Genomic DNA, 25,320 nt, shown 5'->3' on the forward strand with positions numbered 1-25,320 from the left:
CTTCCCCGCACCCCAGAGACCCAGCTTGTGGGAGACCGGACAGGAATTGGGCTACGAGGATCTCGTTACCCCCGGTTGTAGCTGTTGTCCTCCTCGTTCTCGCAATCGCTGCAGTGCTCATGGCCGTTTCCGTTCCCTTCCATCATCTGCGGCAGCGAAGGTGCCGGCAGCTTCACTGCTGTCTCACTCTCGTCCGCCATCTTGGGTTGCGAGAGCCGGGCTCCGCGCCCCGCTACATGGAGGGCTTCTATTGGACAGGAGGAATGTGCACTGTATTCTGGGTTTTGTAGTTTTTGTGAGGAAATCTGACACTAAGGGCTGCTCGTTCTCAAGAAACTGGACCGAAGGGGACTACAAACCCCAGAAATCATGAAGGGATGGCTTGGGAGGAGTGGGCAGCAATTCCGGAAACCCCTAGGTTCAGCCGCGCTCTGAGGCGAAGAGGTCCCCACGCCTTGCAGGGTGGTCGCGGGGCATGCTGGGACTTGCAGTTCCATGTTGAATTAGCGTTTTGCGAGCGATAGGTTGCAAAGTCCAAGGTTTCACTTCAGCGTACCCTTGATAGGCATCGGGGCACAGGTGAGCCGTTATCGGCTGCCGTTAAGAACCGTTACCATTCCTGGGTAAGTGAAAGACACTGAGGTCCGAGGCTGCGGTTCGCCAAGAGCCCATTGCCCCTTGGAAGAGGGCTTCCCTACTAGAAGCCAGGTTTGCTCCCGGCTGCCTTCCCCACTCCGGCCTAGGCGGACCTGGGTCTTTGCAAGCCTGAAAGCCAGAGGCAGCGGATTGAGGGCGTGTAGAACGCTGACTCTGAGCCAGAAGACTTGATTGCTTGAAGGCGAGTCTTAAGGTTTCTTTGCGTCTTGGCTTGTAGTTTTGCACCGAGCTCTTACATTGTCCCTTTGATTTACCACTAGGCCCTTCCATCTCACGTTGGTTGTTGGTGGTGGTTTTTTGAGATTATAATATAATTACATCATTTTCCCCCTTCCCTTTCCTCCCTCTAACCCCTCCCATGTACCCTTCACCTTGCTCTCAAATTCATGGCCTCTTTCTCTTTGTTACATAGGTGTGTGTGTGTGTGCTCCCAAATACATAAATACAGCCTGCTCAGACCGAATAATGTATGGATACAATTTCAGGGCTGGTGTGCTCTTCCCTCGGGAGAACTTCTCCCACCTTCAGTGTTCCTTAGCTGCCTGTAGTTCTTAGTCTAGGGCTAAGGCCTCGTGAACTCCCCTACCCCTGGATGAGCACTTATACACCAGGCCGTGGGGTAAGACTTTTGTACGTATTTTTGTACAATTTTAACAAGCCTAGAAAGTGCATGCCATGATTATTCCCTTTTTTCACAAATGAAAAGACATATTCCAGAAAAGTTGGTACATTGTTTGTAGGTGGCAAAATCTGTATATAAATCTGGATCTCTCTACTCTACATCCTCTTTATTTCTATTTTACTTTATTTATTTGTTTGTTTTGCTTTTCAAGACAGGGTTTCTCTGTGTAGCTTTTGTAGCCTATCCTGGAATGTGCTCTGTAGACCAGGCTGGCCTCGAACCCACAGAGATCCACCTGGCTCTGCTTCCCTAGTGCTGGGATTACAGGCATGCGCTACCACCAACACCCCATCACCCCTGGCTCTCTCTTTAATTCTTTAACATCACAACAATCACGTTGTCTGATACAGGCAACCACCACAGGAAAATCGACTATAGGAAGGTAATTGCAACATCTATCTTAGAATTGCCTGAATGCCTCCATCCCTTGGGTCTCCCTGCTGTCACTAACTAATCTAATCATAATCCTGAGAAGATAGCCCAAAGACGTAGGCTTAGAGAGTTCCTACAATGGTAGGTGAGGAGAGAAGACTAGTTCTTGCCGTCAGAGAGCTGCCGGCCAAAAAGGGAAATGATCTCTGCCTTTGCAAAAATGAACAAGGAAGAAACAATTCCCCTCTGACTCAGGAACAGAAAACAAAATAAAACACAGAGCTAAATATAGTCAACTTCTCTTACATCAGTGTCAGGCCCAGAAAAGTAAATCGACTCCAGAGCTGCAAACACTGCCCAGTCATTTCTATTTGATTTTGGAAAGCAGTCAAAGCTACCTACTTGGGCTCAGCCGTCACCCTTACTCACCTCTCCAGGAGCAAGACCATGTTTCAGTAGAGGGTCTGCCTTGCGTGTGTAAGAGTTCCCTGTGCGCTAACCTCTACATCCAACATAGTACATTTCTTTATGTGTGTGCATGCTTGCTTGCACCCTGACCCATTGAACCATCTCACCATTGGGACGTTGATTTTCTATTGCCTCTTAACTACATGCTCTTGTAAAGAAGACAGGGGAGGGGACTTGAAGAAAACGGTACTTGTCCCAAAACTCAGTGAGGCCCAATCGCAGAGCTTGAATGAGAACTTACATCTATTATCCTAATTCCCAGGCCTGTGTTGCTGGTTTCTGCACAGACAACAAACCTTCAGTAAGATCAAGGAAGAATGAATATGTACGTTTCTGTGAACCTTGCCACTCTTTTTTTGGGGGGGGGCATAGGGAAGGGAGAGGGTTGGTGTTTTGAGACAGAGTTTCTCTATGTAACAGCTCTGGCTGTCCTGGAACTCACTCTGTAGACCAGGCTGGCCTCGAACTCAGAGATCCGCCTGCCTCTGCCTCCCTAGTGCTGGGATTAAAGGTGTGCACCACCACTGCCCAGTAGACCCTGCTGCTCTTGTAGTTCACAGCTTAAGTACAACACTTTGCCCTGCCAGGTGTGGTGGCACATGCCTGTAATCCTAGCGCTAAAGGCAGAGGCAGGAGGAACATAGTAAGTTTGAGGCCATCTTGAATTCCATAGTCCTCTTCTGGCTTCTGTAGGTACCAACTCACGTATGCACAAACCCACACACAGATACACAGGCATACACTTAAAATATTAAATATATAGCATTTAATATTAAAAATACAATCTTTTAAAGAAGATTTTTGAGGATAAGCCTGGATCACAAGTTTGAGGTCAGCCTGGGTTACCTAATGAGGTCCCCCTGCTTCTGCTCCTGAATGCAGGAATTAAAGGGCGTGCCACCACGCCCAGAACAACAAATATTCTTACCCACCGAGCCATCTCCCCAGCCCATGGTGGTGCTTTTGAGGTACCATATTGAGACTGCTAAAGCTGTAGGTTGGGGGAAAGAGGAACACACTGAGACTGAAAGCAAGGTTAGTGGTGCAGGCCTGTCATCCCATCTGCTGAGGAGGCTGAGGGCTGAGAGCAACACCCGCCTGCCGACTTAGTGAGACCTGCGGAAAAATACAGAAGGGCCAGAGAGAGCTCAGTGGGAGAGTGCTTGTCTAGCATGCCTGAGGTCCTGGGTTCAATTCTAAGTAACACATACACACACACACACACACACACACACACACACACACACACATACACATATACACACACATATACATACACACACATACACACACACACATACATACACACACACACACAGGGGGGGGTGGATAAGAAGTTACTGTTGGAAAAACAGGCAGAAATTGGGCAGAAGAGTGGCAGAATATGGACTTTATCCTAAAGTCTTGGAGCCACTGATGGAGTTTTAGCTGGGGAGAGATGGGATCATACTTTTGTTGCCAGAAGATTCCATTGGAGAGGCTAGGAATGTAGCTTAGTTGTGTGGGGTGCTTGCCAACAGTGCACAAAGCCCTAAATTAAATTCCCATCACCGTATGAGCCAGGTGTGATATTACCTGTGATCCTAGAACAAGCAGGAGGATCAGAAAGTCAAGGTCACCCTTGGCTACAGAGCAAGTTCCAGGCTGGCTTGGGCTGCCAGTGCACTCTGTCTTCTGTTTGTTTTGGATTTTTGAGACAGGCTCTATATAGACCTAGCTGTCTTAGAACTTGAAGTGTAGACCAGGCTGGCCTTGAGCTCAGAGATCCATTTGCCTCTACCTCCTGAGTGCTGAGATTAAAGATTTGTGCCACTATACCCAGCTGAGGGTCTGTCGGTCTTACAGAAAAATAAGTTCATACCATACAGTCACTTAGTAATCTTAGGCAAAAAGATTTCTTCCCTCTGAAGCAAGGCCAGTCATCTGGGCGTGAAGCAAGTTGGAGATGATCCTCGATAGCTTCTTATCTCTCCTGAAGCTCACCTTCTGGAGGGGACCCACGTTTCTTCCTTAGTCACAGTCCTAAAATGAGATCCAAGGAACAGCGTGCCTCCTGCTCAGTGTTGTGGGTTTAAGAATGTTCCAGACATTCCCAGCACTTTCTAACAATAAGTTAGGGCTGGCTCAGAGGGTAAGAGTGATTTCGAGGCCAGCTTGACAACCTGCATTCTATATCCAGAGCTCACACTGGAAGGAGAGAACTGACTCCTGAAAATTACCCTCTGACCTCCACATGAGCACCATGGAACGGATAAGTGAATTTGAGGGTGCAGAGTTCTGGGGTGGCATTGGGAAAAAATTCTTAGTGGGGGAAGCAAACTTTAACATTTTAAAAACTTTATTTTTAGCCAGGCAGTGATGGCTCATGCCTTTAATCCCAACACTCCAGAGGCAGAGGCAGTTGGATCTCTGAGTCTGAGGCTGGCCTGGTGTCAGAGAAACTCTGTCTCAAAAAAAAAAAAAAAATCACAAAGAAATTATTTTTTAAATGATTTATTTATTTTTATTTTATATGCATTGGTGTTTTGCCTGTATGTATGTCTGTGTGAAGATGTCTGATCCCCTGGAGGTAGAGTTACAGGCAGTTTGTGAGCCACCATGTGGGTGTTGGGAATTGAACCCAGGTCCTCTGGAAGAACAGCCAGTGCTCTTAACTGATGCGCCATCTCTCCGGCCTCCCCAGAATTTATTTTAAGTGTAGAAGTATTTTACCTGTGTGTGTGTGTGTGCATTACTTTTGTGCCTAGTACCCAAGGAGGCCAGAAGTCTGCTTACCTGGAACTGGAGTTACAGATGGTTGTGAGCTGCCCTGTGCATGCTGGGAACCAAACTTGGCTTGGGTCCTCTGGAAGAGCAGCAAGTGGTTTTAACCACTGAGCTATATCTCCCTAGCCCTCCCCCTCCCCCATCCTCTTTCTTTCTTTTTTTCCTCTTTCACAGTCTTATGGATCCCAGACTAGCTTTGAACTTGCTATGTATTGAGATGACCTTGAACTTCTGATCTTCCTGCCTCTACCTCCCAATGCTGGGATTATAAATATGTACCACCCATGTCCAATTTATGTGGCACTAGAGATTCAGCCAGGACGTTGTACATGCTAGGCAAGCATGTTTCTGCAATTGAGCTGTATCCCTATCCCCCTAAAACAAACCTTACATTTGGCTTTTAGAGGCTACTTAAACTCTGTATTCCCTCGTTGTAATTTCTGGGGCTCTACAGACTCTCTCCTAAGCTACACTGCAGATTTACTTTAGTGTGTGTGGTTATCCACTACAGATCTTACTTTGTATAAGGCGAGAGAACAGTTGCATTTTCCTCACTTCTTTGTATGCCTTAGGCCAGCCCAGAGTGGCCCTTAACATTTGCCGAGTAGGGCTTAGTGGCAGAACCTTTAGCTAAGACAGGGCAGATTCTGGGTTTGTTCTCTGTCCCTAAAAACAAACAAACAAAGAGCCCAACAACAGAATTGTTAGATGTATGTATGAGCCCGTGGTGACAAGAAGGGATAAGACCGTGGTGGGGACGCAGACCGTATGCGAGGATGTGGGTTTGTGCAGCTCTTCCCTGCCAGCATCCTGTCCTTTTGATCTCGGCGGCGGCAGCGGCGGCGGCTCTCGTGTTTGAGCAGGTCAGGTTTCATTCAGTGATTTGTCCAAAGTCTGCTGCTTAGTGTGCAGTTGAGACTTTACATGGGATGTTTTAGCCCAGAGCTGGGTGGAAGCATCATGTTAATTTTCCTCCCTCTTTCACAGGGTGATATTTGGTGAGAAATAGGTCTGTAATGGTGAACCGGCCAAGTTACAAAGCTGTATTTTGGGCTAGGGAGTTCAGACTTTGTGAGGACCTAGGTTTCGATTATGTTTTTTTTAGCAGCTTTTTTTTTTTTTTTTTTTTTTTTTTGAGACAGTGTCTGACTGGTCTGGATGGAATTCGTTGGGTAGCCCAGGTTGGCCTTCAACTCATGAACCTCCTGCCCAGCCAGCCTCCTGAATATTGGGATTACAGACATGGACTGCCATACACAGCTGTGGACGATTTTAAATGAAGAATGAATATTAATGATATTTGTAAAGTGTGGTATAAATTTAATTGTGTATTAATATTTATTTAAAATAAACATGGAAAGTAAATTTAGTTTGAGGAAGTAGAAGTCAAAGGAGTCATTGCTAGTGGACTCACAGGGCTGTTCTTCAAACAAAGCTGGAAGCAGTGTGGTATGCTAGGATGGATGCTAAGGGCCGGAGGGGACTGAGACCAGTCACTGTCAGGATGAAATGAGATCATCGCCTAGGCAGCTGGGGCCAACTCAGGCTTGATTGTCACTTTCTTGAATAATGAAAAGTAACTGAGTTGAAAGAGTTCTTGATGGCATCAGCTCATAACTACAAAAGTGGGGGCTGAGGAGATGGCCCCGTGGGTATGAGGACGGGCATAGCTGCATGCACCTGTGACCCCAGCACTGTGGTGCAGAGTAAAGAGACTGTCCAAAGGGGAAAGGTGACTCTTGATGAGCAGGACACCAGATGTCCCAGTGAGGCCTCCAAGAGGTAGACACACACACACACACACACACACCCCAAAAATGGTGTCTTTCAGCCTTTCCCGGGACCAAAACTGCTCCTGCAAGGCCCTCCCTGACACACTAATAGTTCCCAGTATTATAAGTAAGATACCTGGAGTTTTTCATGCAACATCCCTTGGGGGAAACTAGCTCATTAGGCAGCTGCCAATGGCAGGGTAGGCATTTCCTGTTCTTGTCAAGGCCAGCTACCATGACTGATGGGGTGTAGGTACCCTCTGATAAGTCAGGAGTGAAAAAAGGCTAAGAACCATAGAGCAAGGCTGTCTGTAATCTAAGTATTAAGGCAGGCAGACTGGGACATTAGAGCTGCTTTATAGAATAAGAGATTTATTCTTCTTGGCCCCCTGGCTGAGAACCAGGAGAACTGTTTCCTGAGGTGAAGCTTTGTACTGCCAAGAGTGAACTTCAAAGATAGCAAGAAGCTGTCTTGACGTAGGGAGTTAGTTTCTTCTGTGGCTGGTATATTGCCTCTTTCCTGTAAATATCCTCCACTCATGTTCATGAAAGCAAAGTGAAATTCAGTGAGTCAAAAGAAAAGAAAAAGAATATCAAAGTAGGAGGGGCTTCGTCAGGAAGAAGAAAGGTTTCAGGAAGAGATGGAGAGGGCCAGCAAGATGGCTCAGAGGGAAAGGAACTCACTACCATGTCTGAAAACCTGAGTTCAATCCCCAGAATCCACGGGACAGAAGGAGAGAGTCAACTCCCACAAGTTGTCTTCTGACCTTGAAAACAGACCCACAACAAACATTTAGAGAAAAATTACCTTTGAATTTGTTAATTTTTGTTTTCATTTGAGAGGGAGTGAGTTCTAAGGACTGGGCAGGACATGTCTACGTCTAGACAGTAGGGAAATATGCATTGTGCGGGAGCTCAAACACTGTCAGGATGTGTTAGGCACAGGGCCAGTGGGTTATACAGTGAATTCTGTTTGCAAGTTCAAGACCAGTCTAGGCTACATAGCAACTGTTTGGAATCGGTAGAAGGACAGACACCATTCATCTGGAGACACATCGTAAGTATCCTTAGCCATAGAAAGCAAGGAGAAAGTTCCAGGAACTGGGCTTTTAACAGCAGGCACAAACTTTTTTTCCCTACTCCCTAATTTATGTATTTTATTTCTTTATTTATACTGGGGATTGACATTGGGACTCTAGGCTACTAGCTACATCCTTAGCCTTTTGAAATGTTTATTTTGAGACAGAGTCTCTGTATCTTACTCAGGTTGGCTCTGAACTCTAGCCCAAGCAGGCCTTGGCCTTTTGCTTCTCCTGCCTTGGGTTCCCGAGTAGCTGGCATTACCCCCCCTCCCCTTTTGTATATGTTCCTTTGAGACAGAGTCCCACGTGACCCAAACTGGCCTGATAGCCTCAGCTTACTATGGGGCTGAAGCTGGCCTTGGAACTCTCAGATTCTTCTGCCTCAGTCTCCGGAGTGCCGAGACCCTGGGCCTTCTGCATGGCCAGCTAAGAGCATTCCTCTCACATGCTCGGCTAGATTCTCGAAAGAGGCCTTTTCTCCTCAACTCACATGAACTGACTTGGAGACAAGTATCATGTCTGGAAAGAAACTCCGGATGCTGACTCAGGTCACAGTCCCAGGTTCTAGTCAATGTACTAAACTTTCCAAGGACACGTGAAGAAGCAAGGGCCGAGGATCAAAAGACTGTACACAGCATGCAGATGTCCAGCCCATCTGGAGCCCCTTTGTCCTACAGAAGCCCTCTTGCCCCTCCTCAAAGGTAATTGAGACGCAAAAGTTTCCTTTATTTCTCTTAAAGCCGCCATGTAAATCTACTTCCTGGCATTAATTTCTGTCACCTGTTTTTTCCATAGAGCAATGAGCATGAACCTTACATTCCAATAACAAAGTGAGAGTGAGAATTCCTGGATATAATGGCTAGTCTATTGCCTGTGTTTCCTGTCACAGTATAACCTGTTGTGATGGTCACTTGCCCTGTAAGTGTGGCTAGATACCCCACAGTAATACCTACCACCCACGTGAACTTCTCTTCATTGGAGTAACTTGGACTCAAATTCCAGATGATGTAAATACTACCTACCTTCGGGCCTGGATGGCTCTGGGAGCCCTATGGCACACTCAGACTTCTGCCTAGGAGCAACCTTTACTTTATTGACTTGTGTATGGGATACTCAGAGATTTGAGGTTGACTCTTTTTATCCAGATTGTTCAAAAACTATCGGTCTGCAATGGCAACATTCACAGTGGATTAATCAAAATTGGCCAAATGCTAAATCCAAAAGAGACCTTACCAGCACCAGCGCAGGTGCTGGACCAGGAATTCTAGGACAAGCTGGACTCACTGCAAATGAAGAAAGAGATTCCTTGTGTACTAGTTACTTTTCTACCTCTGCAATGGGCCACCATGGCCAAGAACAACATGGGGAGGACAGGGTTTATTTGGCCTACAAATTCTGAATCACAGTCCACGGAGGGAAGCCAGGGCAGGAACTCAAGCAGGGCAGGAACCTGGAGGCAGGAGCTGATGCAGAGGCCACGGAGGGGTGCTGCTGACTGCCTTGTTCTCAAGACTTCCTCAGCCTGCTTTCTTATAGACCCCAGAATCATAAGCCATGGATGGTCTCACCCACAATGCCCCTCCCACATTAATCACTAATTAAGAAAATGCCCTGCAGGCTTGTCTGCTTACAGCCTGATCTATTTTTTTTTTTGTTGTTGTTGTTGTTTTGGTTTTGGATTTTTGGAGACCAGGTTTCTCTGCATAGCCCTGGCTGTCTTGGAACTAGCTCTGTAGACCAGGCTGGCCTCAAACTCACCGAGATCCACCTGCCTCTGCCTCCTGAGTGCTTTAAAGGCTTGTGTCACCACCTCCCAGCACCTTGATCTTATAGAGGCATATTTTTTCAACTGAGGTTCTCTCCTCTCAGATGACTCTAGCCCACACATAAAACCAGCCGGCACACCTTAGAAAAGGACTCACTTAAAAAAAAATTAATTAATTTTATGTGCATTGGTGTTTTGCCTGCATGTATGTCTGTGTAAGGGTGTCAGATCCACTGGAACTGGAGTTACAGAGAGTTGTGAGCAGCCATTTGGGTGCTAGGAATTGAACCCAAGTCCTCTGGAGGAGCAGCCAGTGCTCCCAACCTCTCAGCCATCTCTCCAGCCCCTAGGACTCACTTTCAAAACAGGACATATAGAAGGAATGCTATTTCAGGAAAAGGAAACGGAAACTCTTCTAGAGCAGTGGCTCTCAGCTTTCCTATGCTGTGATCCTTTAAAACACTTCCAAATGCTGTGGTGACTCCCAAACATACAATTATTTCATTGTTACTCCATAACTGTAATTTTGCTACCATTATGAATCATAATGTAAAATCTGATATGTAGGATATCTGACATGCGACCCCCTAAAGGGGTTGCAACCCACAGGTTGAGAACCACTGTTCTAAAGGAAATTGTGTGTTATGGGGAAGGATTTAAAACACTAGAGAAACTATACAGGACTGTTTCCACTAAGAGGTGGAAAAGCCTGTTCTTGAACTCACCAAGGATTCTTGACAATGGTACTACAGATGGAATCTGAGGTCGCCAGTGGTGGAGGCTGGCCAACACTTCTCTCAGAAAGCCAGGACTAATGATCTGTGGAAATCTTACAGAACTCTGTAGTTGGAAGGTTTCTCCAGTCCTGCCCGGCCTGCAGTCCCACAGCTGCTTATAAAATAATTACTCAGAGGCTTATGTTAATTACCAATTGCATGGCGTATGTCAGGCTTCTTGCTAGCTTGTTCGCTACAAAGCTCCAATTATGAGAAATAATAAATGGAGTTTGTAACTTAAGACCGACTCACTATGTAGCTCTGGCTGTCCTGGAACTCTCTACCTAAGACCAGGCTGGTCTCAAACTCAAACTCACAGAGATCCACCTGCCTCTGCCTCCCAAATGCTGGGAATAAAGGCATGTGCCACCTTGACCAGCTTCAACAGGTCTGGCCTCTTGTTTCTGTCCCTGCCATAAATTATATTTGGTACATTGGAAAAGATCAATTCTCCTCGGAGGAACTCAGAACGATGCTGTGTAGTTACCTGATTTCTTCTGTAATATAACCGTTTACTTCCTTAAGCTGGATTCTGGTGTAACACCAAGATAACAGGCCAGATCAAGTAATTATCCAGAAATAATAGTTACAGTATCTAGATATTGAAGATCAGTCTGTTTTAGATTGGAGTTTGCCAACCCACATGAGGTGATTACCATGAACTCAAGCTGGCCAAATGAAAGACTAAAGGATACTGAACTGTTTCAGGTGCTCTGGACAGCAAATACAATGTATTATAAAGTACAAGTGACTGCAGACATGGAAGGGAAACAACGTATCAATATGGTTAAGGGGTATGATGTCACATGCAGGGGAACTTTTGGTTGGTTGGTTAGGATGCCCTTTCTTCTTTCTTTCTTTCTTTCTTTCTTTCTTTCTTTCTTTCTTTCTTTCTTTCTTTCTTTCTTTCTTTCTTTCTTTCTTTCTTTCTCTCTCTTTCTGTCTCTCTCCCTCCCTCTCCTCCTTTCTTTCTTTCTTTCTTTCTTTCTTTCTTTCTTTCTTTCTTTCTTTCTTTCTTTCTTTTTTTCGAGACAGGGTTTCTCTGTGTAGCTTTGGTGCCTGTCCTGGATCTCACTCTGTAGCCCAGGCTGGCCTTGAACTCACAGAGATCCGCCTGGCTCTGCCTCCTGAGTGCTGGGATTAAAGACATGCACCACCACCGCCGCATGGCAGGATGCCTTTTCTTGATCTGCTACTTTCACCTCATTAGGCCAGACTGTATTCTTGATTATTTTAATTTTAGATATAGAAGTCCTATTATACGTCTCATATAAATATTATGTCAAATACAGAGGGTGCAAGAAAAGAAAAAGTCAGGTCCAGATCATGATGGCTGGTGTTTTGTCATGATCCAGGAGTTTGTTTCTTACTAGCTTTACCAGAGGTTCCTCTTCTGAAGACTGCTGTCCTGCCCAGTACTCAGGCCCCTATGGACATCAGATCCTAGGAATGAGCCTTCCTAGCTACCAAGGGACCTTATAATATTGAATAAATAATATGTATCCCCCGCATGCACAAAATGTGATGCCTGTCCAACATGGGGAACTAAGAATGAGAATGTTTTTGAGAGAAAATGTGTCTGCAGAGACTGTTGTTTAGAACTGCAGTACTATGGAGAGATTGTGACAGTCCAAGTCCAGAGGCTAATTACCTTATTTGGGGCTAGTTCTACCCTCGGGAATAGCCAGCCATTCCTTACCCACCAGTATGTCTGACCTAATATCTTTCTTTTTTTAAAAAAATAATTTATTTATTTATTATATACACAATGTTCCACCTGCATGTATGTCTGCACACCAGAAGAGGGCACTAGATCTCATTATAGTTGGTTGTGAGCTATCATGTGGTTGCTGGGAATTGAACTCAGGACCTCTGGAAGAGTAGTCAGTGCTCTTAACCTCTGAGCCATCTCTCCAGCCCCAGACCCAATATCTTTCAACTAATGGAATAGATAAACCTTTGGGAGCCAGGCAGTGGTGGTGAACATGGAGAGGCAGGCAAATCTCCGTGAGTTTGAGGCCAACCTAGTCGATAAAGCTAGTTCCAGGATGGCCAGGAAAGAAATCCTGTCTCAAGAAACCAAAAAATAAGCCAGGCAGTGGTGGTGCACACCTTTAATCCCAGCACTTGGGAGGCAGAGACAGGCAGATCTCTGTGAGTTCAAGACCAGCCTGGGCTAACAAGTGAGTTCCAGGAAAGGCACAAAGCTACACAGAGAAACCCAGTCTCGAAAAACAAACAAACAGACAAACAAACAAACAAAAAACCCACCAAAAATAAATAAAAAATAAAAACAAAACAGAAACTCCACAAAAGCACTTTTGGAATCTTTTAACTTAGCAGAGCGCTGGCTTCCACTGACTCAGAAGCTAAGAATATCATCAGATAGCATCTTAGGCCTATGGAAAAATTTCCCACACCTTGTTCTAACCACCTCTCTGATATGATACAGTCACCTATGTATTTTAAATTTGCCTTGATTTGTGACTATCTTTGTCCTGTAAAATTATAAAGCTTCATGAAACTGCTTCCATGTTGGAACACAGAATTTGGGATAATCTAAGTCTGTTCCTGGACCATGGTTACTCATATATGTTCCAGAATAAAATCCTGTCTTTTATTGAGTTGAGAGCTGTTTCTTTTAATGACAAAAGTGATCTGATAGAAATGTCAAGTTACTTCATACTTCAATATATTGGCTCCTCACTGAGAAGAGCACTGAGAATGCCCTTCTTAGTGGCAAAGAAACATGGTTCCTACCTTTAATTAGTGGGCAAGGATACAGTTCAGGAAGAGGGAAGGGAGGCAGGATAGGCGTCACTAAGGACCACCTACTGCCTGTGCTCTTCATTAGGTACTTATTATTTCCAATTCTTTCAGCAACACTGCACAGTAGTGATTATCCTCCTCTTCTGGAGGAATTTAGCTGAGGTATGGACAAAATATGGGCCAGCAATAACTTTGAGTGGATAAATGGGTTAACTTCAAAATATCAGTTAGTTCTTGTGTAAAATGAGATTAATGACAGTATCCACCATAAGGACTCTGAGGCCTAAGATAATAACCTTACAGAGTGCTCTTAAGATCTGGTGGATAGCTGGGTGGTGGTGGCGCATGCCTTTAATCCTAGCACTCAGGAGGCAGAGGCAGGCAGATCTCTGAGTTCGAGGCCAGCCTGGTCTACAGAGCGAGATCCAAGAAAGGCGCTACAGAGGAACAACCTACAGAGGAACCCTGTCTCGAAAAACCAAAAAAAAAAAAAAAAAAAAAAAAAAAAAAAGTGGATACAAAGTGTCCCGTTAACTGCTGTAGCTACTGTGGTTACTAATACAAATTCATGGTTAATACTCTTCTCTGACCGTTTTGTTATTGGAATGTAACACTCTCTAGGGGAAAAAAACCAGGTGATAGAAGTTGTGCCGGGAAGGACATCTCCACTGGCCTTCAAAAACAGTAGTTAAAAGTGGACTGAGCATGGACCACGCCCACCTCCCTTGCAAACCGCTGGTGCTCGGCCCCTCCTTCCGGTCCCGCCCCTTCCGCTGGCTGCATGTCCGGTCCGCGTGCACGCTCGCGCATCCCGCCTGTGTGCAGCGAGCCAGCCAGTAATCGTCGCGGAGATTGGGCTTGCGGCCGAGGCTGAGGCCGAGTCGGAGCCCCGGTAGGTAGCGGCGCGTGGGAGGGGAAGCCGCCAGCCCCGGGAGGGGGCGGGCCGGGCCGGGTGGCAGCCGCGAGGCCGCTTTGTTTCCTCGGCGGCGCCGCGCGGGGCCGGGGGCCGGGTCTGCGCGGACCACCGCCGGAGCGCGGGATCCTGCCGCGGAGTTTGGCGCAGTGTGCGCGCCTTTTTTTTTTTTTTTTTTTTTAAAGCACATATTTGTAGCTGACCCTGGGGCAAAACAAGCGCGCGTTTATGATCATCTTGACAACAAACCTGTGAAATCAAGTGTTATTTCCCCTGTACAGCCGTGGAAACGGAGGAACGAAAGCGTTTACAACTGGAAAGGGATGGAAAATCCGGGGTTCTGGCCAAAGCCTCCGCGCTTCCGAGCTGTGGGGTCGGATCCAGTTTTGATTTTTGAATCTAATCTCTGCCCTTTTTATTTTTGAATCCAACCTCTATCCTTTCCAATAGTATGGCCTTCCTCGCCTTGCCCACCCCCACTACCCTCTGTTTGATCTTCTGAAAATTGGGGATGAAACCCATCTCAAGATCGGTGGTGGGTGCTGTTTTGCGTCTACCATCCGATTTTCAGACCTTGTTTTTCATGGCTTCCGTCCTCAGAAGCCGAACTAGTTGGTTTTCTAAATTCTTTAGATCTGGGGACAGAGTGAATCTCCCACTCATCCACTAGTTAAGGGCCTCACAGGAGCATCCAGGCCAGTGTGGGCTACATAAAGCAAGACCTTTGGCTCCAGATAAAAATTTAAATACACACATTAAAAAAATTGAGGATGGGGGGGGAAATAAAAAAAAAATTGAGGATCAGCTGGGTGGTGGTGGCGCACGCCTTTAGTTCCAGCTCTCGGATGGCAGAGGCAGGCGGATCTCTGCGAGTTCGAGGCCAGCCTGGTCTACACCGCGAGATCCAGGACAGGCATCAAAAACCACAAACAAAAAAATTGAGGGCCTCAGAGTACCTGTCTCTTATTTTTGTTTCCCAGAGGAGGCATGGACATCTCTGGTGTTTACTTAGAGTTTTCACAACTACTGTGATCATCCTGGATTACAGGGAAATTATTAACTGGTTACACTTAACCACTGTGTTTCACTTTTAAAGGTGATACATTGTAGTTTTGAATGTTTACATTTTAGGTTTTCTGTGTGTATGTTTTAACCCACAGCTTGTTAAATTGGGTGCTGACTCCATACAGAGTCCGGTTAACTGAATGCAGAGCTGCTAAAAATACAGTAATGGTGAAATTATGATTGTGCAACAACCAATAATTCAGACTCCAGCACCTAATAACTTTTAGGTATTTCTGGCAATGTTTGTCAGAACTGCACCTTTGACCTCACCACAGTCTTGATTCCCAGCACAGAATGGACACTTGCTTGTACACAACAAAGTCTTCCGTGTTACCAGAAGCAGTGATTTAGTTATGGAAAACAGACTTCATCATTCCTCAGCATGTGTTAAATAAGTATATCTTTGATAAGGTTATATTAGAATGTTTTATCTTATCTGGCGTGGTGGAGCATACCTTTAATCCAAGCACTTGGGAGGCAGAGGCAGGGAGATCTCTGAGTTACAGGCCTAGCCAGGATTACATAGGAGACCTGTCTCAAGAAGGGAGAGAGGAAAATATTTTTTTTAATTTATTTATTTTGGTGTTTTATAACAGGATTTCATGTGGCTTTGAACTTACTCGGTAGCCAAGACTGGCCTGAACCTTCAGCTTCCACCTCCTGAATCATAGGTGCTTTCTGAGACATGGGTCTCCTGCCCATGTTGCTTCCAACCATTAGCTGTGTAGTAGTTGAGGATGGCCTTGAGCTCCTGATCTTCATCCTTCTATCTCTAAAGTGCTGGGGTTCCAAACACAGCCATGACACATTGTGATAATCTCAACCATTATCACTACATATGTATGTATGTGTGAATAGCAAGTTTTTAAATTAAGCCAAGGGCCGCAGTCCAAACGTATAGTCCCAGCACTTGGCAGCTAGAGGTAGAAGGAAGAGGTCAGGATGATTCTGAAATATGTAGCCAGTCAGAGGTCAACTTGGCTATGTGAGACCTTATCTCAAAGACCAAATAACAAGGAATTTGCTTTGTTTCCAGGGAGGGCCTAATGCTTGTTGGCCAAGAATACGCTATTGCTGACCTATATCCCCAGTCCAAGAATTTTTTTTTTTTAAGTGTGAGTTTTTTGCCTGAATGAGTGTTTGTGCACCGTAAGTGTGCCTGGTGTCCATGGAAGTCAGAAGAGGTCATCAGAGCCCTTGGAACTGAAGTTACACATGGCTGTGAAGCATCATGTGGGTGCTGGGATTTGAACTCAGGTCCTCTACAAGTACAACCAGTGATCTTCACCACTGGGCCATCTCTCCAGCTGTTGAACAACTTTTATAAAGGTTTAATTAAAAATATACTTTGAGGGGCTGGAGAGATGGCTCAATGGATAAGACCACATCCTAGTCTTGCAGAGGACTTGAGTTTGATTCCCAGCACCCACATCAGGCAGTTTATAACTGTCTGTAACTCCAGCTCCAGGTGATCTGATATCCCTTCGTGCAACAGCGAGTCTTGTTCTAAGATATCATGTTTCTCTAATCTTAGGTGCCAGCATGATGAGCTCAGAAGGACAGTCTCCTGGGGCCCATTGTACTGGTGTCAATAAATGCATATTCAAAATAAAAAAAAATACTTTGAAAGAAAATAAGTTTTTGTTTTTGTTTTTTGAAATTTGTTACCATTAGGCAGGGCTTGGTGACCCACGCCTTTACTCCTAGCACTTGGGAGGCAGAGGCAGGTGGCGCTCTGTGTTCAAGGCCAGCCTGGCCTGCAGAGAGATCCAGGACAGCCAGGACTGCATAAAGAAACCCTGTCTGGGGGAAAAAAGAAAAGAAAGAAATCCATTACTGTTTTTGCATCTTAAACTTGTGATTTAATTGGGAAAACTAAATGCTGTAGATAGTAGAAGATGCCCTGTTGCCTGCTGCTGTTTTATTTATTGACTGGTTGAGAAAGGATTTCGTTGCTCAGCCTGGTGTGAGTTTTCTCTCACCTCAGCTTCCCTAGCAACGGGATTAGACATAAGCCACTGTGCCCAGCTACCTGCCTGTATTAAAAAGGCAGGAATAGTTCAAAGGGGTGGGGGAAGTATGGGGATGGAATTTGTAAAATGCTTTGATCAAACAATGCTGTTTCCAAAAGAATGTCTGAAATTAGTAATGACCAACTTTAGCAGTTCGTTCCCAGGCTCCAGGGCAGCCCGGAATGTGGTTCAGTTAGGTAATGCATTAGTGTTTCCTTATGTGAGATATGATTATAAAGGAAACACAAAGAATCTCTGCTTGGTCCTACTTAGAAGGTCACAAAAAAGGGGAAACTATTATCTTAAAGTCAATGTATTAGCTGGGCAGTGGTGGCGCACGCCTTTAATCCCAGCACTAGGGAGGCAGAGCCAGGCGGATCTCTGTGAGTTTGAGGCCAGCCTGGGCTACAGAGCGAGATCCAGGATGGACACCAAAACTACACAGAGAAACCCTGTCTCAAGAAACAACAACAAAAAAAAAGGCAATGTATTTTCCATAAATGAAGGTTTAAAGTCAAAAAAGATTGCCTTGGTGCCCATACAGGTGGTGCAGAGCAACTGATGGGGGGAGATGTTGATTTATAGCAAAAGTTCAGGCTGGTGGCAGTGAACATGTGACTGACTTACTTCATGTTCCCATAGGCACTTGGAGCTAAAAAAAACCCCAACAAAACAAAAACCTCATCATATTAATATACCCTACAAAAGGCATTAACTTCATCAAAAGCCATGCCTTTAATGACCATTTGTGTGCAAACCTTTGCAAAGACACAGTCTGATGTCAAAAGCTTGTTACAACCATAGATGATTTTAAATTGAAAATAACCTTCCCATAAAATTGTAAGAGTGATAATTGAACATCTGAAGTCCTTGGACACAGTTTTAGAATTTTTTTTTTCAAATTTTTAATTCTAAAAACTATATTGGGTTTATAAGCTCTACTTATGGTCCATAAACTATTATCCTTGCCATTAAAGTTCAGTTTCCAGGGCTGGGTGGACAGCTCTGGGGTGAAAGCACTTACCATGCGAGCCTGAGGACCTGAGTTTGAATCCCCAGCTGGGCACAGCTAGATGCCTGTGCTGGAGGTGGGGACACGGGACTATAGCGGGAGGATCGTTATGGGGGCTTGTGCCAAGACCCCGAACAGGACTAAAACAGCATGCTAAGCCAGGTTCTGACATCCCCTGGCCTCTGCATGTGCACACACCACATATAACACAAATGAATTCATTTTTTTAGATCAGATATTTTATGTGTATGAATGTTCTGTCTGCGTGTACATCTGTGCACCAAGTGTGTGCCTGGGTCCTGAAGTAGTCCAAAGACAGCGTCGGAGCCTCGGGAACATGAATTACAGATTTTTAAGTTCGATTTCCAAAAATTTCTAAAATGGCCTTAAAAAAGAAGAAAGGAAGGAAGGAAGAGAGAAAGAAAGAAAAAAGAAAGAAAGAATGGGGCAGTGGTGGCCCACAGCTTTAATCCCAGCACTCGGGAGACAGAGGCAGATGGATCTCTGAGTTCAAGGCCAGCCTGGGCTACAAGTGAGTTCCAGGACAGCCATGGCTGTTATACGGAGACACCCTGTCTTAAAAAAAAAAAAAAAAAAGAAAAGAAAAAAGAAGAGGAGGAAGAAGAAGGAAGGAAGGAAGAAAAAGAAAGAAAGAAAGAAAGAAAGAAAGAAAGAAAGAAAGAAAGAAAGAAAGAAAGAAAGAAAGAAAGAAAGAAAGAAAGAAAGAAAGAGAGAAAAGAAAAACTGGCCAGGCCCGGTGTTTCAGGCCTTTAATCCTAGCACTCGGGAGGCAGAGGCAGGTGGATATCTGTGAGTTTGAAGCCAGCCTGGTCTACATAGTAAGTTTCAAGACTGTCTCAGGGCTACCTAGTGAGATCCTATCTCAAAAAAACAAAAAGTCAAAAAATAAATGATTTTTTTGCACACTCCTGCCGTTTTGTGCTGTGTGTTGATGTGAAGCAGTTGGTAGTTTCAGCACTGATAGTTTATTTGGTCTTGTTTTCCCTTGCTAGCTTCACACTTTTCCTACCTGTCATGTGTCCTGGGATTTCAGCTGTGAGCTGTCACACCTGCCTTAGCATTGATGATCCTAAAATAAATCAGAGTATCAGTCAACTTGGGGAAATGATGCTCATGTCCTGCATATCGGCCAAGATTAATCATTTATGTAAAAGTAAGCAAGCATGCCAATCTCCTTAGCATACACATTTGTCCACATCTTTAATAAAAGGCAACATTTCAAATAAAAAACGAGGAGGTGGGAGGGAGAAAGGACTAAGCAGTTTAGAGTGCTCGATGCTCTTCTGGAGGACCCAAGTTTGGTCCCCACACCCACATTGGACAATTCAGACACCTTTTGTTCTCCTTGGGAATCGGCACACACATGGCATATTATACTTACAGAGTACACACAGGAAAGGGAAATAAATGTTAAAATGGGGAGATGGCTCAGTGAGTAAAAGTGTCCGCTGTTGAGTCTAGCAACCCTAGTTCAGTCTCAGGGTCCACACGGTGGAAGGAGGAAGCAGACTTCGTTAGTAGTCACACAACCTCCACGGATGTGCTGCAGCTGGTGTGAACACACTCGCACACCATAAAATGTAAGCATTTCCTGGGCAACAGTGGGTTACTAGTGGGGAAATACTGGCTTTGAGTGGCAGCAGTGATAGGATAGGTCTGGGGAGATGGCGGAAGGTGGAAGATGAGGCTGGTCAGCAAACCAGGCGGGTCCGTCGAGTGGTGTGCTGATCGGGTCCTGGATTCCCTCCGGGTTCCCTGTTAAAACAACAGCAGAGCCAGGAGCCGGAGACGGCTCTGCAGTTAGGATCAAGTGATAATTTTGCAGAGGACATGGCTTTGGTTCCCAGAACACACATCAGGCAGCTTAACAGCTGTTTGTAACTCCAGTTCCGGCAGAGCCAATGCCCTGTTCTGGCCTCTGAGAGCTTCAGGTATGCATGTGTACATACGTACACGCAGGCAAAACACTCATACGCATAAAACCAAAAGTTTGTTTTAAAGCAGTTCCTTGGTATACATATAATTTTACCATTTGTTAAAGATGAAAGCAAATTTGCATACTACTGAGATAGACATGACTGTTTTTTTTTAGACAAAAATTTCAATCTTGGAGGCCATAGAGATAGCCCAGCTGATGAAGGTGCTTGTTGCCAAGCCTGACAACCTGAGTTTGATCTCCTCGACTGACCCCCCCCCCCCAATAGGTAATTTTTAAACTTATTAAATCTTGGCAGAGAGATGGCTCAGCAGTTAGGAATACTTGTGGCTCTTACAGAGGATTCGGGTTTGATTCTTAGCACCCTTTGGGTGGTTCACAGGGCCTATGTGATTCCAGTTCCCTAGAATCTGATGCCTTCTGACCTCTGGACATCAAGACACATGTGGCGTGCAAACACAAAATATATAAATCTAATATAAACTTAAGTTTTGGCTAAAAACTTGAATACCTGCAGGATGTAGAAGATTTCCCGTGTTTTTCAGAGTTAATTTGTTTTGAGATGGGTTAGATGATAACTGGCAGAGGCGAGGTTGCTCTCCCTCCATCTTGGCAGCAAGGTCTTGACACACTAAGCCATTTTCACTGGCCCAACCTTGAACATCTGACCTCCCTGCCTCCATCTCCCTGCCTTTTAGTTCTGGGATTACAGGTGTGAGCCACCAAGCCTGGTTTATGCTGTGCCGGGACAGCACCCATCCCCCTGGGCATGCGAGGCAAGCACCCTGCTAACTAAACTGCCAGGCCCCCATACTTTCTGTAAGACCATCATTCTGTGTGCACAGTAAGAACATTGCGGTTCAAGCCGGGCGCTGATGGCGCATGCCTTTAATCCTGGTACTCAAAGGCAGCAGGATCTTTGTGAGTTCGAGGCCAGCCTGGTCTACAGACTGAGTTCCAGGGCAGGCTCCAAAGTTGCTACACAGAGAAATCCTGTCCCGAAAAACCAAAAAAAAAAAAAAAAAAAAAATTGCAGTTCATAGCATATACTAACCCAGGTGTGCAGATACTGCTTCTTAGTACTTTGTACTGTGCATATGATGTGAGCGTATGTTGGCTATTCAGGACCAGGGGCGCAGTGAAGTTCTGTGCTACAATATGGTTTAGCACTAGGGGAAGCGCCTTGGATTCCTTTTTATTCATGTTGGCCATTGCACATTCATAATCCTTTTACTGCTGCCAAATTTTGCCACCCTCACATTGAGTTGCACTTCTCTAGGTGGGTTGTTACCTGTAGCTTACATGTAAGTGACTGGGTTCTAGGTGTGAGGCAGGTTCCAATAAACAGGTGTCTAGTGTGTCGGCTGTGAAGGGAAGGGAAGCAGACCGCAGAGCAAAGCAGGGTGCTGTTTATACACTGGAGGACAGCGGCACTTAGATGACAGTGAGGCAGGGAGAAGAGTTCAGGGGGCAGCGCATTCTTTTTAAAAATTTTATTTATAAGGTGTGTGTGAGTTAGGGTGCGTGTGCAAGTGTGTGCTCAGAGGTCAGTCTGAGGAGTTGGTTCCCCTACCCAGGGTTCCCTGGATTATCAGAATCAGGCCTGACAGGCAAAGCCCTTTGACCCGCTCCCGCCGCCGCCTTCCCACGAGGAACAGTGTGCTGAGCACAGTCAAGTAGCTCTGTGACCAGCAAGGGGGGCTACTTAGACGAGGGATATTGGGGAACCCATGATGGGAGCATCCTGTGCCCATGAGGCCTGTGAAGGACTCTGCACCGCCTTGACTTACACTGGAGGGAGACAGGGGTTCCTGGGGAGTTTGAGGGCTGAGCTGAGCTCACACTGGCTGGAGCAGCAAGTTTGATCCCAGGAGTCCATGGTGACAGACAGGAGAGACCCACTCCCAAAAGTCGTCACTTCCGCACTCAATCTGTGGTACCCTCCTCCCTCCCTCCCTCCCTCCCTCCCTCCCTCCCTCCCTCCCTTCCTCCCTTCCCCGCTCCCCACTTGAGACTTGCTGTGTAGCCCAAACTAGTGGGAAGATAAGAGGTTTCACTGTGACATCACACTCTGAATTGGGGGAGATGAAGTGACCATGACCTCTTGTCCTCTCATCTAATTCTGACAAGACTCTTGTGAGAAGTCATAACTAATCCTATTTTTCACTCAATTAAAGGGAAGTTATGAATGCTGAAGGAAATTGCCCAAGGCCAAATAGCAAGGGGCTGAGCTGAGTTCCCAAGGTCCTTCTGATTACAAAGCCTTTTGGGGTGGGCCTTCCCCATGCCTCGTGTTCTGCATAGCAGTCCGGTCTGTGCACACCCTGCCCATCCATAGCTGCTCCTTGGAGTGCTGGTGTGTGCTGAGAAGAGACCACTTCCTCCCTTCACTTGGTGTTGGCCCTGGCAGAAGGAAAGATTGACCCCCCCTCTTGACACTCCCTCTAAGTAATGGGCAGCTCAGAGGAAGCTGTGGCTCAATAGACCTAGCGGAAAGGAGAACTTGAACTCCAAGTTTAAACAACAAACCCTCACCAATAATGGCTGGTCAGGAGTGGGGAAAGGGTATAAAAATAGCACTTAATAGTTAACCGGCAAGCAATATATTTTTTCAGTCATTGGTTCTACAAGAAAATAATTGGGTCCCAAGACAGGAATGACTCGTTTTCATGAATGATTATATTGATCATTGGAAGGAAATGGGTACATCCCTTTTGGAAAGCAATTGAAGGAGAGAAGTGGCCAGCTGGCCAGACATGCCCAGTGTGATACCCTGAGAAGTGAGCTGCTCACTAATGAGCAGCCAGGTCCTGGCCTGGTGCAAGTAGGCTGGGGCAGCAGAAGCCTCATAGGTGTTTTCAGCTCTTGCGGGGAGGCGTGGTTTCTCAGGTAGCATTTCCTCCTGTTCGACCCTCTGAGGGTACTCTGGGAATGATCTGCTAACAGTGATCACCATGCTCAAATGACGTAGAATGCAGACCAAGAGACTGATTCTAGCCTCTGGTTTGCTACTTACAGGAGCATGTGACCCCAAGTATTTCCCATCTCCTTCCCCAGGCATTACTCCAGTAGTTACCAGAGACTCCCTCTAACCGGGCATGGTCATACACATCTGCAGTCCAATGTTCAGGAGTTTTAGGTAAAGGGGATTGCTACAAGTTAGAGGCTAGCCTAGGCCACGTTGGAAGACCATGTCTCACAAACAAAAGAAACATTCCATCTATGCAATAGTAGGTGTCCTTGGTTCCAAATTACATCAGAAGAAACCGAGGCAAAGAAAGATTAGTAACTTAACTAATGTGGCCACATGTTAAATGAGACATTGAACGTCATGCAAGATGTTGGAGATGGGAACAAATTAGATGTGGTTTGTGGCTTTGTGGAACTTGTTTTATGTGACACTTCAAAATAGTCATGCACAGGGACTGATAAGTGACTTAGGAGCTTGTCTTGGGCTCATAGGGGACCTAAGTTTGGGTCCCTGCACCCAACTGCCTGTAACTCCAGCTCCAAGGGGATCCAGTGCCTCTGGCCTCTGCAGGCACCTGCACTTACATGCTCATAATTAAATCTTTAAAAAACTGTCATATGGGTTGGGGATTTAGCTCAGTGGTAGAGCGCTTGCCTAACAAGCGCAAGGCCCTGGATTCGATCCTCAGCTCAAAAAAAAAAAAAAAAAAAAAATAGTCATATACAAAAAGTCACAGAGACAAAAGTGCAAAGCATGAGTGCAGAGTGGGTGGACTGGCAGGCCATGTCAGGCCCCTGGTGCTGCACAGGGCTGCAGCCCGGACACCCCGCTGGCTTACCTCTTGCTAATTGGAGGCCTTAGCTCACACAGATTTCTCTGGTCCCTCATTCAAGACAGCAAATGCCCCCCCCACCCCCAATCTTCCAGGGAACACTCCTGTTTCCCATCACCTGCTGTGTGCTCCACCCCCACTTCAGACTGAGCTGCTGATTTGGTAGGGTCAGTTAATAGTGGGTGTGGGATAAAGAGTCAGCAAGAGTTCGGGAACAGCATGCCTGGAGGTCCTGCGATGAAGCAGCAGCATGTCCAGGGAGTGACCGAGGAGCTCCAGAGACCTTGGTGCCTGGCCATAGGGATGGGGCAGGCAGGGGAGGTTTATGCAGAAGAGTGACATGCTCAGATGATCCTTTAGTCATGATCTTGGCTTCCAAAAAGTCAAGTGGGACTGTTGGGTCAGGTGTGGAGGCTGTAGAGTAGACCTGTGGAGTTAGGTCAGCAGTGAGGCTGCTGTCTAGAGGTGTGTGAGGCAGCCCACTCATTTCCAAAGAGAAACCAGAGGAAGTTCCAAGAGATTTCTCTCCAAATGTCCTTTCTTTGTCTTTGGTTTACTGGGGCCCAAGAGGGAATGATAGAAGGGCACACTGGAGTAGCTCCACGAGAGCCCACCGCTCCAGAGCACAATAGAACGGAGGAGCTGCCCCGTGGGTCTTGGGGCTCAGAGAGGATTTGGGGTGTAGACACTGCTGTCTCAAAGACTGCTTGCCTTTCTCTTTGTATCTGTGCTTCTCCCTTGACATGAAGAGGGAGGGAGGGAGGAGGCCGCACTGGCTGCGGCTGTCCTGGGATCAGCATCCTGCTTGCATCCTGGCCCTGCCCTGCCGTGGATCCTATGCTGAGTTCCTGGCACTAGTTTCCCGTTTCCCTTCTCTGGACCTTTAGCTTTCCTCCAGCCAAGGCAGCTCTGAGGACAGCCTGTGGTCCTGCAGAGGAAGAGGGCCAGGCCTTGGGTCAACAAGTGTTTGCTGCCAAGCATGACAATCTGAGTTCATCCTCAGGACCCACATGGTAGGAGAGGACTAGTCTTTAAGTTGTCCTCTGACCTCTACACATACACAGACATGCTGCATGTAACTCTTGTTTATTTGAGACAGGGTCTCACTAAGTAGTTCTGGTGTCTGGAACTCAGTATGCAGACCAGGCTGGCCTCAAAGCCTGTCTCTACCTCCTGAATACTGGGATTAAAGACGTGTGCCACCACTGCCAGGCTGTACATGTGATTTTTAAGAAAAGAGAGAATGGGACCTCTATGGTCATGGTTTTCTTGATTTACCAGCTGAGCATTTTTGACTACTTTCAGGAGAGGAAGAAATCATCTGTGACAGCCTCTCTCAGGATCTGATGCTGTGCTGGGCCCTTTGTGTACAGGGGTGGAAACTGAAGCCCAGAAAAGGCTAGGCCTCTGGGGCTCCACTGTTGGTCATTTGCAGAGCGCTTCCACTCT

At 46.1% G+C, this 25,320-nt stretch overlaps 2 protein-coding genes across 3 annotated transcripts in view; one reads left to right on the forward strand and one right to left on the reverse strand.

The window, feature by feature from the left end:
- Nmt1 (N-myristoyltransferase 1) overlaps positions 1–247 on the reverse strand; it is a 40,666-nt gene extending 40,419 nt beyond the window's left edge. The window contains exon 1 of the mRNA XM_028882642.2: positions 70–247. Within this exon, the coding sequence (XP_028738475.1) occupies positions 70–200 (131 nt within the window). The 5' untranslated portion in view covers positions 201–247. The remainder of the gene's footprint in view (positions 1–69) is intronic.
- Positions 248–506: 259 nt separating this feature from the next.
- Positions 507–25,320, forward strand: part of Dcakd (dephospho-CoA kinase domain containing) — a 34,985-nt gene continuing 10,171 nt past the window's right edge. The window contains exon 1 of one of the 2 annotated variants that reach the window (XM_028882644.2): positions 507–623. The gene's annotated coding sequence lies outside the window, so the exon portion shown is untranslated. Of the gene's footprint in view, positions 624–13,877; positions 14,002–25,320 lie in introns of those variants that run through there. The other variant, XM_028882643.2, reaches the window with a different exon arrangement.

The sequence above is a fragment of the Peromyscus leucopus genome, chromosome 8b, assembly GCF_004664715.2.
Source record: "Peromyscus leucopus breed LL Stock chromosome 8b, UCI_PerLeu_2.1, whole genome shotgun sequence".
Taxonomy (NCBI): domain Eukaryota; kingdom Metazoa; phylum Chordata; class Mammalia; order Rodentia; family Cricetidae; genus Peromyscus; species Peromyscus leucopus.